Genomic DNA, 17963 nt, shown 5'->3' on the forward strand with positions numbered 1-17963 from the left:
TGGGAGGCAGAATACACCGGTTTCTCCCCACCATTCTGAGCCAGCAAGGTTTGTCAACAGCTTCGTTACCTGTAAAAGCAGCGAGCTGAAGAGGTGATCTTTAAGATCTAGATCGGTGGTTCCCAAATTTTTTTGGCCTACCGCCCCCTTTCCAGAAAAAATATTACTTAGCCCCCTGGAAATTAATCTTTTAAAAAATTTAATAGCAATTAATAGGAAAGATACATGCACCTGTGGCCATCACCACTTCCCTGAATCACTGTAGCACCCACCAGAGGGCAGTAGTGCCCACTTTGGGAATCATTGATCTAATCCATCTCTAGGAAGCCCTTTGAGTTAATGCCACAAACTCCCTTCTCTCCCAATTCCCCTCCACCCCACGAACTCCTCTGAAAAAAGAAGAAACTCAAAACGCAGAATCGCCTCCATGTCATCTCAAGATAATCATTGTGCTTGACAAAGGCCGGCCAAATCTCTAGAGCTCCCAAGGTTAAATTCAGGCACCTCTATGGAAGCTTTCAAATTCTCTAAGGTGTCATTTTAAAAATGTTAACTACATTTGAATTCCCTAAAGGCAAGTTTACAGGATTCTAGATCCTGGTAGAGACCACAATGGCCATCTGAAGTGACCCCTGTTTGCCCAGGGTCCCACGGCCAGAAAGCACCTGAAGCAGTTTCGGGGCCCAGGCTCTTCTGCCTCCCAAGGCCAGGGCTCTTCCCACTAGACCAAATGCTTTTCAATTTCCCTAAATGCTTAAAAAACAGGCAAAGTGCTGGTTACTTCCTTTTCATGAACTGCCCTTGTAATGGAAGGAAATTTCAGCAGGGATAAATGACACGGAAAAGTTCAGAAGTTTAATTAACTCCATACTTTTGTAAATGACTCTTGGGTTTGTTGGGTGGGTGGGTTTGTTTTAAGTCCAAATTTTTAAAAGAAGTATTAATATTTGTGAGATTCAGCTAAAGATTTCACTTTCTTTAAAGTCAGAGAAGCCTCTTCAGCGATTCTGAGTGTGACAGTGGGATCACCTCAGAAGCCATGTGAGGACCACATGGTGCAGTTCTCAGGGGAAACGGTTTCACCAGAGGGGTGCTCCCTCTCCCTCCTCCCTCTCCTTCTCCTTCCTTTCTCTTTCCTTCTCACACACACACACAAATTCTCTCTCATAAATAGATGTGTTTATGTGTATATACATACACAACATATACATATGTAGGTATCTCTATATATTATGTATTCACTCTTTACAGGGCCAGAGAATACAGATTTAACAGTGGAAACAAAACATTATGCACCAGTTGGGAAAAAATACATTTTAAAATTTTGTAGAAAATGAATATGTTAAAGTTTTCCAGATATCTCTTAAAATGCTTCTTAACCCATATTTGATATTCAGAGTTCATGTACATGAATGCCTTGTTCAACACAACTAGAAACCAAGGTTCAAATCACCATCATCTTCTAATTTCTGAAATAATCTTAAACTGCGCAATCCTGACTCTCGTTCTCCATTTTTCCACATAATAATGAGGTGATCAGCAGAGCATGTCACTAGTCCATGGTCTTCAAAGTATAAGAACATCTGTAATAAAAAGCAAAATCACCAATTATAGCACATAATACTAGGTAAGGAGAACTCAACTCAACATACATTTATTAAGCACCTACTGTGTACTAAGTGCTGAGAGAGAGACAAAGTTTAGAAAATCCATGGTGCCTGACTTCAGGGAACTTTCAGGGAATAAAGCTAAAAGGAGAAAGACAGTACTTTGTTTATCACACATATTGTATAAGAATATATTTCTACAACTTCAGATGTGAAAATAGAAGTCTGTTTCATTTTTAACTATTATTTTCATTTTTACATGTCTCTAAGACATGGAATTCTATTCACCAGACTTCTCTATTAACTGGGACTGACACAACTACATTTCGGTGACATTTGATGTTCATAATTATGAACCAGAGTTACTGGAAGATTATGAAAGTTTTTCTGATTTTAACAAAGATTACATTGTATTCTCTATGTTTTCAGTATTTGATCATATTCTAATCTTCAGAAATTGGTTAAAAAAATGTATTGCCAAACAGAGGTCTGACTAGATTTGCTTTAATGACTAGATAAGGATCTTGTGATTAACCCATTGTTTTTGTACAAATGGCTGCTGCTAAACTGCTTGAAAAAGTCTGTTCTCTTAAATGAATAAAAGCTACCTCTACAAGTTTGTTGACATTATTTGACTACGAAACACTCCAGTGGATCACTGATGGCATTAATTTGGACATTTCTTCCAAAAATGTAGACCACAAACTGTTCCTGCCTGCCTGTCCATTATGTGGGATCCTCATCCAGAGCCTCCAATAAGGTCACTATAGGGGGTCAACCCGACATGCTCAAGGCCTGTCTCACTTTCTCCTGATAATGTGAAGATACCAGTGGGGTCCCTGTCCACAGACCAGATAGGTCTGTCCACCTGTCATCTCTCAGCCTTGTCATGTGACTGATCCATCTTCTTTTCCTATCACACATTTCCCCGGGAGTATCTTTCATTCCTGTCCTTTGAAATTCCTCAATCTCATGTAGGTAATACATTATTCCCATTTTTAAAATGAGTAAAGGAAAAAATGGAGAGAGTAAGTGACTTGCCCAAAGTCATTCAGTTAATGAGGGACTGAGCTGACCTGAGCAGTCTAGCAATGCTTTTTGCTGGGCCTTTGATGCTCCAGGCATGTGCCAGGCAGTCAGCCAGTCATCAAGCATTTATTAGATGCTTTCTCTGTGCCAGACACTGTGTTGAGTGCTAGAGACATAAAGAGAGGCAAAAACATGCTCAAGGAGCTCAGCTTCCAATTGGGGAGGCAAAACTGTATGGTGGAAGCCAGAGCCCGGGAACATGACTTAAGCCCTCCATACAGAATGTAAACCACCTTGAGTAAATGTAAACAGCAAAAGAAGATCCAACTATTAATTTTTTAAGCTCCAGCCACTAATCATTAAATCTGGGGTCTCTAATTTCTTACATGTCCACGTCTTGTTCCTATAACATTTCTATCCCATGAGAAACATTTGCACATAACTCTGCCATCCGTGGCACTGTGCCGTCTTTGTTCTGTTTCCATATACTAGCTGGCCTGGGCTTGGTGCAGGAATCCATCTTACTATGTCCTTCTGCCTCCCTGGACAACTGGCCTCTTGTGAGTAAACTCTTCCAATTAACCTAATTAATCCTAATAAAACCTATCCTTAACCAAGCCGGCATGGGCCCCACTTTCTTGGGTGTCTCAGGATTCCCTCGGAGGGTATGTCGCCCTACAATCTGCATAATCAAGGCAGAATGCATCTATGTGCCCCCTTACATCTGCCCTCGTGGAGGGCAGTCTACGCTACCCTTATAAGACTTGTGTCCTTACAAACATGTAAATCACGTTGTACACACAAGAGAGATATAGTGGAAAGAGTTGAAAGGCAATCTTGAAGAGAAGGTATTTGAGAGGTAGGGGGAAAAGGACAATGAAGGAGGCCTAGAAAGGCTTCCTCAAAAAAGCAGGATCTTAGCAGAATCTTGAAGGAAATCACAAGAAATCCCTTGTTCCAGTCATGGGGAAAAGCCAACATAAAAGTGCTGTGTAAAAAGAACAGCAAGTTGGTCAATGTGGCTGGATTGCAGCGAAGAGTAGAGGGGAGTAAGGCTAGAGGCCGGCCAGGGAAGAAAGGCCTTGGTTGGGAAGGTATTTAAATGTCCCACAGAGGACTTTATGCCAGATCCTGGAGAGACCAGGCTAGGGGCAAAGGGTGATATGATCAGAGCTGGACTTCAAGAGAATGGCTGCAGCCGAGTGGAGAGGGGAGATGTGAGACAAGGACGCCAATGAGATGACTACTGCAACAGCCATAGTCATAGCCAACTGATATTTATTCGTCTCTTGCTATGTACCAGGAATTGTGTTGAAGTCCAAGTGAGAGGTCATAATGAAAAGGTTTAAAAGTTCAGAGAAATGTGGGGAAAAAATTAGTAACATAAAAGCTGAAGGACCAAAGGAAAGCCATTAATCAGTAATCTCGGGACTTTAATTGCTTATTTATCCACCTCTTGTTCCAATAGCATTTCTATCCATATCATATAGCTTAGGTCAAAAACAAGTAGATATCAATCCCTTCTCCACCTATTGGCTTCTAGAATTCTACACATTAATTTTGCTGAACCAATGCAACCATTCTAGCAGCCATATTGCCTTTAGAGTATAAATACCTTCAAAAAGTCACCAACTTAGAAAGTCCTTATACTTGTGCAGAAATAATAATCAAATAGATTTACTATAATCTAGCTGAGTAAACGTGACTTACATAGTAAACAATGAATGCAAAATACAAGGTCTCATAAAATGGAGGGCTAAATTCTTTGGCACAGAACACTGTAAGACATCAAGAAGGGCAAACTGAGGTGGAATGGACAAGAAACCCTCCTGGAGGAACAACTTGGATTTCCATGTGTCTGGGGGGTTGGGGGGGGTCAAGTGGGAAAGGTTCTCCTAGAATAAAAATACTGGTGTGTAGTGTTAAAGGGTGGAGAGGGAACTAATGTCAGGGAGAACAGGAGACTATTACAATAATCTATGTATGAGCAGATTAGGGGCTGGACAAATCCAAAGGAAAAGGAGAAATAAATTTTGTAGGAATAATAGGATTATTAGTGATGAATACAGTAGATAAAGAAAAAAGGATGAATTGAAGATGATTTCTAAGTTTCTTACCTGGGTAAATGGGATAATGGAAGTAGAAACAAGGAAAGTTGATGAGTGAACTGATTCTGGGGAAGGCAGGCTGAGTTTGGCTTGAAATATGTTCAGACTGAGATGACAGAACCATACCCTGAAGGAACTTTCACCTCTGAGTCCTATCTGGATTAATGACTGCCTCTGTTGTACCACTAATTCAAGTAAGCAATGCTTCACTTCCTTCCCTGCCTTCAGATCTTCTTCCTCAATTCTCAAATTCTGGAACCATGAACAATGGGTTTTCCTGGATAAGGCATGCCAGTCTATACCCTTACAGACCCATTTACCAGGCCTGTAACTTTCCAGGAAGAAAGCGTCCCTATATGTGTTGTCTCCCTCATGAGAATGAGAATGAAAGCTCCTTAAGTCTAGGGCTGTCTTTGTTTTTAGAATTTGTACCCTTAATACATAGGACAGTGATTGACATATAGTAAGCACTTAATAAATGTTCTCTCAATTCAATTCATCCATGCAACATCAAACATCCAGCAAGAAGCTGGTAAAAATTTGAAAGGACAGGGGGCAGCTGGGTAGCTCGGTGGATTGAGAATCAGGCCTAGAGACAGGAGGTCCTAGGTTCAAACCCGGCCTCAGACACTTCCCAGCTGTGTGACCTTGGGCAAGTCACTTGACCCCCATTGCCTACCCCTTACCACTCTTCTGCCTTAGAACCAATATACAGTATTGATTCTAAGATAGAAGGTATGGTTTTAAAAGAAAAAAAAAAGAAAGAAAGTTGAAAGGACAGAGCAGGAAGCAGAGGTTTGGAAGTTATTAGCATTTGTTCTGCTAATGTCATTAGCATTGTATTAGTCATTTTTCAGTCAGGTCCAACTCTCTGTGACCCAATCTGCGGTTTTCTTTGCTGGAATGGTTTGGTATTTCCTTTTCCAACTTATTTTACAGATAAAGAACCTGAGGCAAACAAGGTTAAGTGACTTGTCCAAGATCTCACAGCTAATAAGTGTCTGAAGCTAGATTTGAATTCAGGAAGATGAGTCTTCAGGACTCCAGCCCTGGCACTCTATCTACTGCACATGGCTCAATGATAGGATTAGACTAGATGATATCTAAAGTGCTCTCTAAGAAAGAACTGTGGGAATAGAAATGCAGAAGAAAAACATATGATTTATCGCTTGGTTACTAAAGATCTCTTTATTACAAATATGACTTATGTAGAAATAGGTTTTAAGTAATAATATATGCATAATCCAGTGAAATTGCTTGTCAGCTCTGGAAGTGGGGAGGGAAGAGGGGAGAGAGAAAAAATGAATCATATAACTATGGAAAAATATTCTTAATTATTTAATTTAAAAAATAAAGTGCTCTCTAGCTCTTACATTCTATATTCTATATTCCTCTATTATGACTCCCACCTCTTCTTGATTACCTCCATTTACAATAAACTACTCCCTCTTTTAAAGTTGTATAGTAGAGGCAGGTAGGTAGTTCAGTGGTTTGGGAGTCAGGCCTCAAGATGGGAGGTCCTGGGCCTCAGATACTTCCCAGCTGTGTGACCCTGGGCAAGTCACTTAACCTCTACTGCCTAGCCCTTACTGCTCTTGTGCCTTAGAACCAATATTGATTATAAGATGGAAGGTAAGGGTTTAAATTTTTTTTAAAGTCATATAATACTTTTGGTCTATACCTCTCATTTGACACTTGGCAAATCTAGCTTCTATTTTAATTTTTTATGTAAATGTCCTAACTCCTTAACGTAAAGGTCATATCCTATGCCTCTTTGAATCCCTAGAATATAGTACAGTGTTTTACACATAGGAGATGGTCTGTTAAGAATTTGCTGAAAATGATGATAGCTTAACTGGTATCGTAAAAGTTAATACACATCCAGAATGTGAGTTATTCCTTGCCACTGCTGACAAAGGGGGAAAGATGATCAAACTCAATACTTAACACTGCATTAACACACCTTTTTGTCAATGTTTATAACTCTCTGTCTGAACTAAACATTCTGACCTCAACACAAGGCATAATATCATTTGGTCTACTGGTGTATATGTTTTGAACAGGCATTTCATATGTACAACAAGCCAGACACAGAACTGAAAGAGGAAAAAAAGCAGGCTGAAATGTATCTAGGAACTGTGCACAATACTTTCAAAGATCCCAAGCTGCTCCCAGAAACAAAAATCTAACTTTGAATACCAGTGTTCTTCCAGAAATGCCAAAAGGTTGTGAATCAAGGAATCAAAACTGAGGATGTTCTAAAGTAGTTGGTCTGTTAAGAGGCATTTTTAAAAAATTCTTCCCTTCCATCAATACTCTGTATTGGTTCCAAGGCAGAAGAGTGACAAGGGCTAGGTAATGGGGGTTAAATGACTGCCCCTAGAGTCACACAGTTAGGAAGTCTCAGAGGCCAGATTTGAACCTAGGATCTCCCATCCCAACCAAGTGAGCCATCCAGCTGCCTCCTAACAGGCATTTTTTTTTAAAAAACCCTTACCTTCTGTCTTGGAATCAATAGGCAGAAGAGTGGTAAGGGTTAGGCAATGGGCATCAAGTGACTTGCCCAGGGTCACACAGCTAGGAAGTGTCTGAGGCCAGATTTGAACCTAGGACCTCCCATCTTTAGGCCCGGCTCTCAATCCACTGAGCTACACAGCTGCCCCCTAACAGGCATTTCGTAAGTACTTATTGTATGCCAAGCACTGTGCTAAATGTTGGAGATGGAGGCAGGAGAGGACACTAAATACACATGGGCAAAGATCACATTGGATAAAAAAGCCATAGTTAGGGTCTGAGCAGTGCCTCTGGGATAAGTACCTATTTCAGTGTGGACACAAATACATTTAAGTATCATTTTAGATTTGAATTTCCTAAAATTAGAATTTTATCAATACTATATCTCTCAGTCAATATTTTCATAAATGTAAATAATTACAACCAAAACAAAGGTAATTCTTAAATTCAGAAGGTGCAGTCAAAGGAAAATGCAATGAATTAAGAGTCAGAAGCCATGGGTTTGAATCCTAACTCTGCTGCTTGCAGCCTGGACCAGTTGTTAACCTTTCGGGCCCAGTTCCCAAATTTGTTTTGTTTTTAAGCCCTCAGATCTCATAACCTTACCCATCATTGAGAAGGACACACCATCTCAGTCTAGGCAGGAAAACAAACAAAGTGAAAGAAAAAAAGACTGAAAGAAAGAATAGAGAGTCAAAGAAAGGAAAAGCACAGAAATGTCCAGTCCTGTTCTCTCTAAGCACAACTCTTGATCATCATTGGGCCTGGTTTACTACTTTGTAAAACTGAAGGAATCAGACTAGAATTTCTAAGGTCTCTCTTCTATCCCTAATATTCTGTGATCATTCTCATTAGAACTATAAACAGAACTCATTCAGGAATAGTTTGAGGTTCTCAACTGTTTGGGTTTATAATCTCTTAAGGCTTTAAATCTAAGTAAGACATAAAACTTCAGAACTATATATAATCCTATACCTCCAATAATTCATTCTTGGAGCTTCAAAGGGACTGCTGATGAAGAACATCAGAAGTCTTCACGTTCCTTTGTCCCAAACACCTGTATTGTGATCTTGGTTGCTCTGAACCCAGGGTTCTGGATCCCTCTCCCAATTCCACACAAATTTCATTGGCTTTGTCTTCTTATCTGGTATTATAACACTGGCTTTCATTTAGTGAGTCAGTCAAAAAGCATTTACTAAGCACCTGCTATGTTCCATGTACTACATTATATACTAGGGATACAGAGAAAGGTAAAAGCCACATGAGAAAGCAGCCCATTTGAATCCTGGAATTTTGTAGTGCCTGCCTTTTAAACTGGATCCCTTTGAAGGCCAAATACAGACTGTGAACATACTGTTGTCTTAGAAATTCAGATGTCATTCAAAGCCTTCAGATAAGTAGATCAAGGTTGAGGAAGATGAAACATGAGTCTTTACTGAGCAGCACTGAGCAATGTAAAAATGGAGAATGGAGAAAAACAAAAACCATATATTTACATTTAGAGCTGGAAGGACTTTGGATAATTTCATCTAACCTTCTCTTTTTACTGATGAGAAAACTAGGGCCGACACTGAGTGATTTGCCCCAGATCATACATGTGTGGCAATTTGAAGAATCCTTGGATTCCCAAGGCAGCACCCTTTCTGTAGCACCTTCCCATTTCTTACCAACAACAAACCTACCTCTACAGAAGATGAGTGTCCAATTAAATCACCAATAAGCTCCAAGGAACACACAGTGGCATTATCTTGTGGTTTTCTGATGGTCTGGTTTGCTGATTTATTCACCCTTCCAAATCCCCACATGTTGAAAAATCCTGGAAAGACATAAAATCATTATAGCCTGCCAGTGGAATCTTTGAAGGTGTTGGGCAACACATACATAAGTTCGTAGTAATATGAGATGGGAAGAACAAGGAAAATATAACCACAACAACTCATTGTTTCTAAACCTGTCAGCTTCATCCTGTTTGCTTCCCCAGCCCGCCCCCTGGTGGCAGTGGAACAGAGGAGGAAAAGAGGAAAGAAAAAGTCTGGAGGACAATCTACAAACTGGATAGTTGTCCTCCAAATAATCCCAAACTGGCAGCATAAAGATTATAAACAGAAGATGAAGAATGGAAACTAGGCAACAGGTTTATGTCAGGGATGGGAAGGGTCTCTAATTACACTGAGCCCAACTCAGACTCTTGTAACTTTCAAGAAATCTATTAGTGACAAAATGGGGGATGAAATAGCATATAGACCTAGGTACAGGTTATTTGCCAATATAGGTCTCTCCAATATAATGAGCTATCTTTAAAAGGAGAAAAAATACATAGCTATAAAGTGGGAAAACTAAATTGAATGCAGGCCACATTCAGATTTAAATAAACCAAACTTGGGGAAAGTATGTAAAGTAGGCAAGGAACCCAACAAAAACTGCACAGACAGACAAGCTTCTGGTTCCTAGGTCAAAAATATTTTTCACACCAGCAACTAAACTGTTCCAAGTTCATCCAGGTTTTTGTTTTCATACTGAAAATAGAAGGGCCCAGCATCATGGCCTTTTTTATTGTGACAAGTGAGCATATCATGAAAAGCTTAAGTGCAATATAAAAAGATGTTAAAATGAATACTAATTAAAGCCATTGAGAGGGAGTTGAGGAACATCTTAGATTTGGTATCCAAATACAAATTCTATACTTATACTGATTAGAATTACAGGTACTAAAATGAATAATCATATTATTGGGCCTGTCTTCCAGAAAGTAACAATTTTCTCTCACAGCAGAGTAATAATTCTGGTTGATTTGCAATGGGGTGAACACAATGAAGCAGTTACCATATAAAGAAACATTTAGAAAGAAATCAAAGAATTTTGCAATTACTATTTTTGGAGGTGTCAACTTCAAATACAACCAACATATTTCTTCTTTTAAAATCTATTTTGGGTGCAGTTTACTTTTTTAGCCTCGTGTGGTTATTAATGAACTCTTTCATTCTTCAGTTTCATATTTTTTCAAAGGAATGAAAGAAATGGTAAGAAACTTTTTCTTTGGGGGAAGAACAGACCTGTTGGCACAGGTTCAGCTGTCAGCTGCTGTTTTTCCCGTAACTCCCAAATGCGAACACTGCCATCTTCTGAACAAGAGATTAACTGCCTGTCAGAACAAAGAGACCATGATATAGACAGAGCACCACTGAGTTATTCAATGCAGAGCATGAGTATTTACAACAGAAGGCTTAGGAATATATCTGAGGATGCTCCTATTCACTTCTGAATGGATACTCTAAAATGATCATCAAACATATTTTTCCAATGAAAAATAATAATCATATTAGCTAACATTTTAAGTTTTACTCTGTAGACAGAGTATAGCCAATTGGGCTTCACATAAATCTCTAATCTCCACTTTAAAAATTTCAGTCACACTATGGTAAAATCGAACGTGATGTACTTTTGTACTAGCAGCAATACAATGACACAGGACAATTCTGAGAGATTTATGGTAAAGAACACTACCCACATTCAGAGGAAGAACTGCAGAAGTGGAAACACAGAAGAAAAGCAACTGCTTGAACACATGGGTTGATGCGGACACGATTAGGATGTAGACTTTTAATGACCGCCCTAGAACAATTATCAATAATATGGAAATAGGTCTTGATCGATGACACAGGAAGAAACCAGTGGAAATGTGTGTTGGCTACTGGGGGGGTGGGGAGGTGGGGGGAGAGAGAGCAAGAACATGAATCATGTAACCATGGGAAAATTTTTTTTAAAAAATTAAAAAAATAAAAACAATAAAAATTTCAGTCATCTTGGTCATCCCTTTATAATTAGTTTTCTTTTCTCTTAACTCTTTTCTCCCTCACCCATTTTCTCACCAAATCCTACTTGTGTGGAAAATAATAGCACTTCTAAGAACTGTAAAGTCAGAAGAAAACAGCCTTGGAGTAAAAATCATCACTAAGATCCATAAGCTATCACTTTGTTCTATGTAAAAGCTAAAACACAAGCATGGCATTATTATGGACAAGAAGCATAGTAAATACATTTGGATGTTCCCTTTAAAAGCTTTTTTTAAATATCCAAGAGCTTGGTGACTTCTCACCCTCTTAAATGAGGTACAATGAGATTATATAATAATTTTCAATCAAGCCCCTGGTATATTTAGTTACATTACTCAAAAGATCCTAGAGGAGGAAATGATGTGGCAGTCTCCACTGCCAAAAGAAAAAAATTCATCAAGCCTACAAACAGGGAAATTTTCTTCCTGCCCCCCCACCCCAATCACATTGGAGCCCCTGGATATCTTGCATCTTTTTCATGTGTCATACCTGTTTGGAAGTGTGACAATGTGCAGGACAGTGGAGTCATGTGCAGTTTTCTGGCAGGCAATCATACGCTTCATTTGAAGGTTATACACGTATAAGCCCCTTCCCACAGCAGCAAACAGATACTGGGCACACACAAAGAAGTATAAGAAACAGGTTTTAAAAATAGACATAAAACTAGTATTTGGTAGAAGAGATGTCTCCCTTCCCTACCTCTGTTCTTTTAACCCACGATATTGTGGTCTTCAGAAGGCAGGGGAAATGTCAGAACAGTGAGGAAAGCTCAAAACATTTCCAAGAAGAGAATGGAGAAGTCAATATAAATAGAGCTCCAAGATGTCACACGAGTCACCATCCCAACCATGCTTCCTATCAAAACATTATCAGTGAAAAGAAGAGCAGGGACTAGTGACTGGGACACTTCAGTATATGCTGCAAGAAGAGACAGCATCAATAGAGTGTAAGACAACATGAGTTCAAATCCCACCTTGGGTACTTAGAAACACTTATTAAGCTCCTACTGATGGATTCAGACAAAAATCAAACAGTCCCTACCTTCAAGATATTCTATATGGGAAAACAAAGTACAAACATATTGGTGTACATAAAGTAAATATACATGCAAATAGTTGTACATAAAGTAAAACAGGAGATAATTTGGGGTTGGGGTGGAGAAGGACAGAGCTTAAGTGAACACCCACCACTGCAGGCCAGATAAGGATGATAATTCAGCACTTTACCTTGGGTGAGTTTGTTCATTTATAAAATGCAAATCTCAGAGTAGATTGGGAGGATGATCTGGCCATTCCCCAAACATGTCTCCCTCAACTTCATCTACTGACCTCCCTGGCCTCCTTAACTCCCAACTAAAATCTCATCTTTTACTGGATGCCTTTTCCGGCCCCTCTTAATTCTAGGCCTTCCCTGTATTAATGAATACTATTTTATCCTGTATATAACCTGCTTTGTAAATCTGTTTGTTTGGTATCTTCCCCATGGAAGTTCTTTTGTCTCCTTGTATTCCCAGCACTTAGCACAGTGCCTGGCACAAACCAGGTGCTTAATAAACGTTTCATGATTAACTGATTAAAATGAGTACACAAAGTGCTAAGAAATCATAAAATTCAGCAAAAGACACAAAGGCAACAGGAAAGGGGACCCCTTCCAGCAAAGCAAGTGTCAACTAATGGTAGTTTCTCAGCATGACCTGAGACTGGACAAACATAGCTTACAAGGCCCTCTGTCTGAAGAGGTAGCAAGAGTGGAGGATTCCCCTGAGAAAGTCCTAGAGTGAGGACCAAATATGCCTCTGAAAGAGCTATGATGAATCATGTTACACCCTCAGACAGAGCTGATAGTCACAAAGTACAGAAACAAAAATTTTTGGACCCAGCCACCATGTGGATATTTTGCTTAATTATGGCTAGTTATTCCAAAAGGGTTCTCTCCTTTTATTTCCTCCTTCTTTCCTGCAGTTTGTAAATGGGGAAGGGAGGATTAGCAATATTGATACAAAAAGAGGGCCATTGTAACACTTTTAAAAATTCACAGAAGTGAATGGAAGGAAATTCAGAAGGAAGCAGACAAGCAGGACAATTCTGAAAGTAATGTAGAATTTATTATAAAAAGTTTTATTTAAAAAGCAAAAATATGAACTGGAGATTCATGATTTCATACTGAATCTTCTTTTTGTGTCTTGCTGTGCATCTAGAGATACTATTTTTTTGAGTTTCAGTTCAGAAATTTAAAAAAATTAAAGCATCATCTTCCTCTTCCTTAATTGACCAAAGAGAGTCCCCAAGAAGGCAGCTTTACAGAAGTCATTCCCAACAGCCTGCCCTACACTTGCTGCCTGAGTTCACACTATTTCAGGGAATTTTGAGTCCATAGCTAAGCCAAGAATAAACAAGGCTAATTAGGTCACAGCAAGTCAAACTCACCAAGGTTTTCTGTACCATGTACCTTGACCTCCACCCATTGCTCCCTTATCTAAAAGCCAAAGCAAGAGGTTCCTTAATATTGCTACCCCAACATTCGTACATATAGGATATAGAACCATTCTGAGTAAATATGATTATAAATAAAGTGAAGGTGGTTGATCAAACTGTGGCTGGTGAGACTTCCCTTTGATAGGACAGAATATCTCTGCATCTACAAACTCAGAGCCTGGGTCTGTACAAGATAGCACAGAAATTCACAAATGCCCCCAAGAGTCCCTAAACTTCAGGCTTGCATTTAACCTACTATCCACCACTCATCATCATGTAAAATTCCCTTGCAAGATAAAAAATAAAGATGATACAGAAAAATGTCTCTAGAAGGAAAGAAAATTAGGTAATATAGGACAAGTCCCTAGGAAATTTCTGTTGTGGTAATTTTAAAATACATTTTTAAACTAAAAGATAATATGTAACTAAAAATAAAGTGCTTTTTTAGAAAATGGAGAAAAAAGTACACAGAAAATAAAAACAAAAATCTTATTAGTCACCTCTTTTGTCTTATAGTCTTTCAGAAGTCTTTTCTCCTTAAAATAAATTTTCTTGTCCTTGGAGCTAGAAGATGAAACATTCAGACCCTAGGCAGGATTTGGTGACTTGATAGCAATCAGCTCTGACTTGCCCTAGGACCACAGGATACATTCAACTCCAGAGCCAAAGGGAAGCGCTCCCATCAGCTGACCAATCTTAGAACTGAGCCCATGGGGGGACAGATGTTGCTCAGAGGTTTCTAACTTCATTTTGTCTTAAAATCCCTATTCATACAAATGCTTGTTAGAATATGCTTTGAGTGGATGCTAAATAGTAACTTCAAATCTTAGTGAAATAATATAATCAAGTCAAAAATTTCAATATTTTAAAGTTAAAATCAGAGTCATTTAACAATTTCCTCGCCAAGGAGTAAGGAACTGAAAATAAAAAAAACATGGCATTATAATAGATATTTAAAGCTTAGTTCATGCTAGAGCTGTTATCTCCTAAAAAATTCAGAACGTCCTGAGGCAAAAGTTGATATTCAGCAAGTGAACTTTTGGATAATACCTAATAAAAGACTAAAATGAAAATATAAACCCAAGATCTTTACTAATATAAGAAGTAGGTTTATATTGAGTGGAAGGAAGCCTAAAGCCTAAGTTCAATTCTACCCTGGCTATGTGATGCTAGACAAGTCCTAGAACACCCTGAGCTTCAGTGTTTCATGTATAAAACAAGGATTAAACAACCTAAGGCAAGATATTGGATCAAATGGATTCAATCTATGATCTATGGCCTACTTTGCAGGTTTTTACCTCCTCATCACATGTGAAATGATGAATGGAAATTTCATTTGGTTTTTGACAGAGTTTGATTTCTTGCTGTGTATCCAGCTGTAGAGATGGGTCCCAGAAGTTGCATTCATAGGCTTGCATTGTCCAATCCAAGGCATCCCAGACAATTAGCTCCCCAACGTGGGAGCCTGTGACAAAGCTCAAATCTAGGCAGAATTTAGACATGCCTCATTAGCCACCACCAATGAAGGTAAGCTTCTTCTAAAAATGTAGGAATCAATGATAATGCCTTGCAGATTAAACATAGAAAATTGGTCATCCAGTATGACAAAATATTATCTTAGCAGAAATTCAATCCTTACCTGTTTAGGTCTGAGAAGACTGGCTTCCTTGATCAGCATCCTCTCTCTAATCTTCAACCTCTTCCTATCTATCTTTTTAAACCTTTACCTTCTGTCTTAGAATCAATACAAGTTCTGAGGCAGAAAAGCAATAAAGACTAGGAAATTGGAGTTAAATGGCACAGTTAGGAAGTGTCTGAGGCCAGATCTGATATCAAGTCCTCTGAACTTCATGCCTAACACTCTAGCCATTGAGCTACCTAGTTGCTCCTCTTCTTATCAATTAAACCTTCAAATATGCTCAAGTCTCCCTTATCCTTATAGAGGGGATCTTACAATCCCCTCTGGCTATCATCCTATTCTCTCTCCTCTTTCTCAGCCATACTCTTGAGCTCCAGATCTAGAGTAAGAGCACCTGTGTTCACATCTGAGTTACTGGAAATTTTTGGGTCCTTGAACTACATTTCCCATGAGCCCACAGGCTTCCTGTACTTACAAAATGATGTAGACATGAGGATAAAACTGAAAGGCTGGGCTTCTTCTTTCTCTTTGCTTCCAATCCAGCAGTATGGCAGGCAACAGTGCGCCTTTTAAACTGACTAAGCTTGAATGGCACATAGCTTCATTTTCTAATGGCTATTAATAAGTCTTATAAAACCATAATATTTTTAAAGTTATCATTTTTATACTAATTTTATTTTTTACACATCTCACCTTTGATTCTTACTACTATGTGACCTTGGTTAAATCACTAATCTCAGCTTGAAATGTAAAATGAGGGGTCTGAAATATGATCCCTTAAGTTCTTTTCTATGTTTGATCCTCTGAACTATGAGAAACTATACAAACTATACAAAATGATCCTTTTCTTAACTTCAAAATCTCAGAACCAACAGCCAAACCTTATAGTACAGGACTGTTCTCCGAGTAGTATGACATTGTGTTGTTCTTTTTTTAATTAAAAATTTTTTTTTCAACACACATTTTTCTCCTTCCCATCTCTCCCTTTCTTCTGAAAAGAAGAAAGGGCACTTCTGTAACAAATACACATAGTAACAAGCTAAACAAATTCACACACACAATAGCCATGTCCTTCTCAGTCAGGAGATGGGTTACTGCATGAGGTCATCTGGAATCATGATTGGTCAGTATGTTATATGACATGCTCTATGTCTATACAACAAAAATAAGGTACTAAATATCCAGCTGGAATTTCTCATTGACAAGGAAAGCTGGCATCCTAACTGTTATTGTCACTGTGTGTATTATTTATACTCCTAGCCTGAAATTTGACAATTTTCAAACAACCTCTATTATAGAGTCAAAAGTCACAATGTGAATGCTTCTATGTGGAATCTATTCTCACAAGAACAAAATTATATCAATAAATTAGCAAGCATTTATTAAGGTCCCCAAAGCGTTCCAGGCATTGTACTAGGCACTAAGGACACAAAAGATTAAAATGAAAGAATTCCTGCCATCAAAGAGCATATATGGAAGGAAACACACGTATATATAAAAGTAAGCATGTAGCAAATTTAAGGTGATTTCAGAGGGAAGAAGCACCAGCATCTGGTGGCATCAGAAAAGGTTTCATGAAAGAGTGCCACTTTAGGGAACAAAGTCTAAAAAGCTGAGACAATGGTGGGAACTGTGGGAACCAAACTGAATCCATCTTGTAAAACAGACTCCATTTTGAGACACAAGTTTCATTTTCTTATAAATTCTACCTGCTCGCTAATGGGAATTTAGTGACACATCTTATCTCACATATGGAAAAACCTACCTGCTGGCTCTGCCCTCTCTCAACTTGCTTGAAACTTACTCTTCCCCATCTCTCACATTGGAAAATATATCACTTTTCCTCCAAATAGAAATTAGATGTCCTAATTTTGTAAGTTGGTTTTTAACTGTTAATTGTTTTCTTTTAAAGCATTAAAATCTGCCTCCCCCTATATTTAGGATCCAGTACCAAGCTGAGGAGGCCCAGTCCCAATATGTTATGGAATTAGCATGCTTTCCTTGATAAATTGATATGTTCAGAAACTCAAACCTTTTCTTTTTTTCTTAGTCATTTCTGATTTCACCAGTCTCAAAGCTTAGAAAGGAGGGTGAAGTCACTATATAACTCAGGCATGGCTATGAGCAAGGCAAAAAGAGCAGAAATCCCTGAAAGCTACAGTCAGCTCCCCTTAACAGAAGACTACCAATATTTGCTTACATTTTCCACAATGGAAAGGTTCACAATGTATATTCTCATATTTTTAATTACAATGGTATTATATTTTAGTGTCCTGCACAAAGTAAGTGCTTAATATTTGTTATACTGAATGAGATTTAAGAACACCTGAAGCTATTAAGATACTCACAATAACCAAGCAATTCTAATTACTTTCTTGGAGGTGGATCTACCTATTTTGTGGTCTCCTCTTCAGATGCTCTAAGTCCTAGGAGATACTTTATTGACAAATCCGTTGGTCATTAACCAATACCATTTCCCTTGGTACTAGGGAATCCTAGAAAGAGGAATGAAAGCAGTGCGAGGAACTGACCTTCACAAGACACCTTTCTCAAGGTTATAGATGCCGTAGTGTAATACTGAAAAGCAGTAACTAGCTGACTTTTGACAAAGAATTAATACCATCAGCAAATTGTTTTCAAATTTGAAAGCTAAGACAATTTGCTCATTCATGGTTATCTTTCTAACGAGGGACCTGGTCAGCTGCCACCTTTTTTTATATATAGCATGATTGTCTAAACTTGAGACTGCTAAATAAAAG

At 38.6% G+C, this 17963-nt stretch overlaps 1 protein-coding gene across 1 annotated transcript in view; it reads right to left on the minus strand.

The window, feature by feature from the left end:
* Positions 1-1220: 1220 nt before the first annotated feature.
* The window catches only part of WDR41 (WD repeat domain 41), an 84762-nt gene continuing 68019 nt past the window's right edge, over positions 1221-17963 (minus strand). Inside the window, exons 9-13 of the mRNA XM_044657706.1 lie at positions 14864-15048; positions 11581-11702; positions 10312-10400; positions 8941-9074; positions 1221-1583 (exon numbers count right to left, since the gene is read on the minus strand). Coding sequence (XP_044513641.1) covers positions 1431-1583; positions 8941-9074; positions 10312-10400; positions 11581-11702; positions 14864-15048 — 683 coding nt within the window. The 3' untranslated portion in view covers positions 1221-1430. The remainder of the gene's footprint in view (positions 1584-8940; positions 9075-10311; positions 10401-11580; positions 11703-14863; positions 15049-17963) is intronic.

This window comes from Gracilinanus agilis, chromosome 1 (assembly GCF_016433145.1).
Source record: "Gracilinanus agilis isolate LMUSP501 chromosome 1, AgileGrace, whole genome shotgun sequence".
Lineage (NCBI taxonomy): Eukaryota > Metazoa > Chordata > Mammalia > Didelphimorphia > Didelphidae > Gracilinanus > Gracilinanus agilis.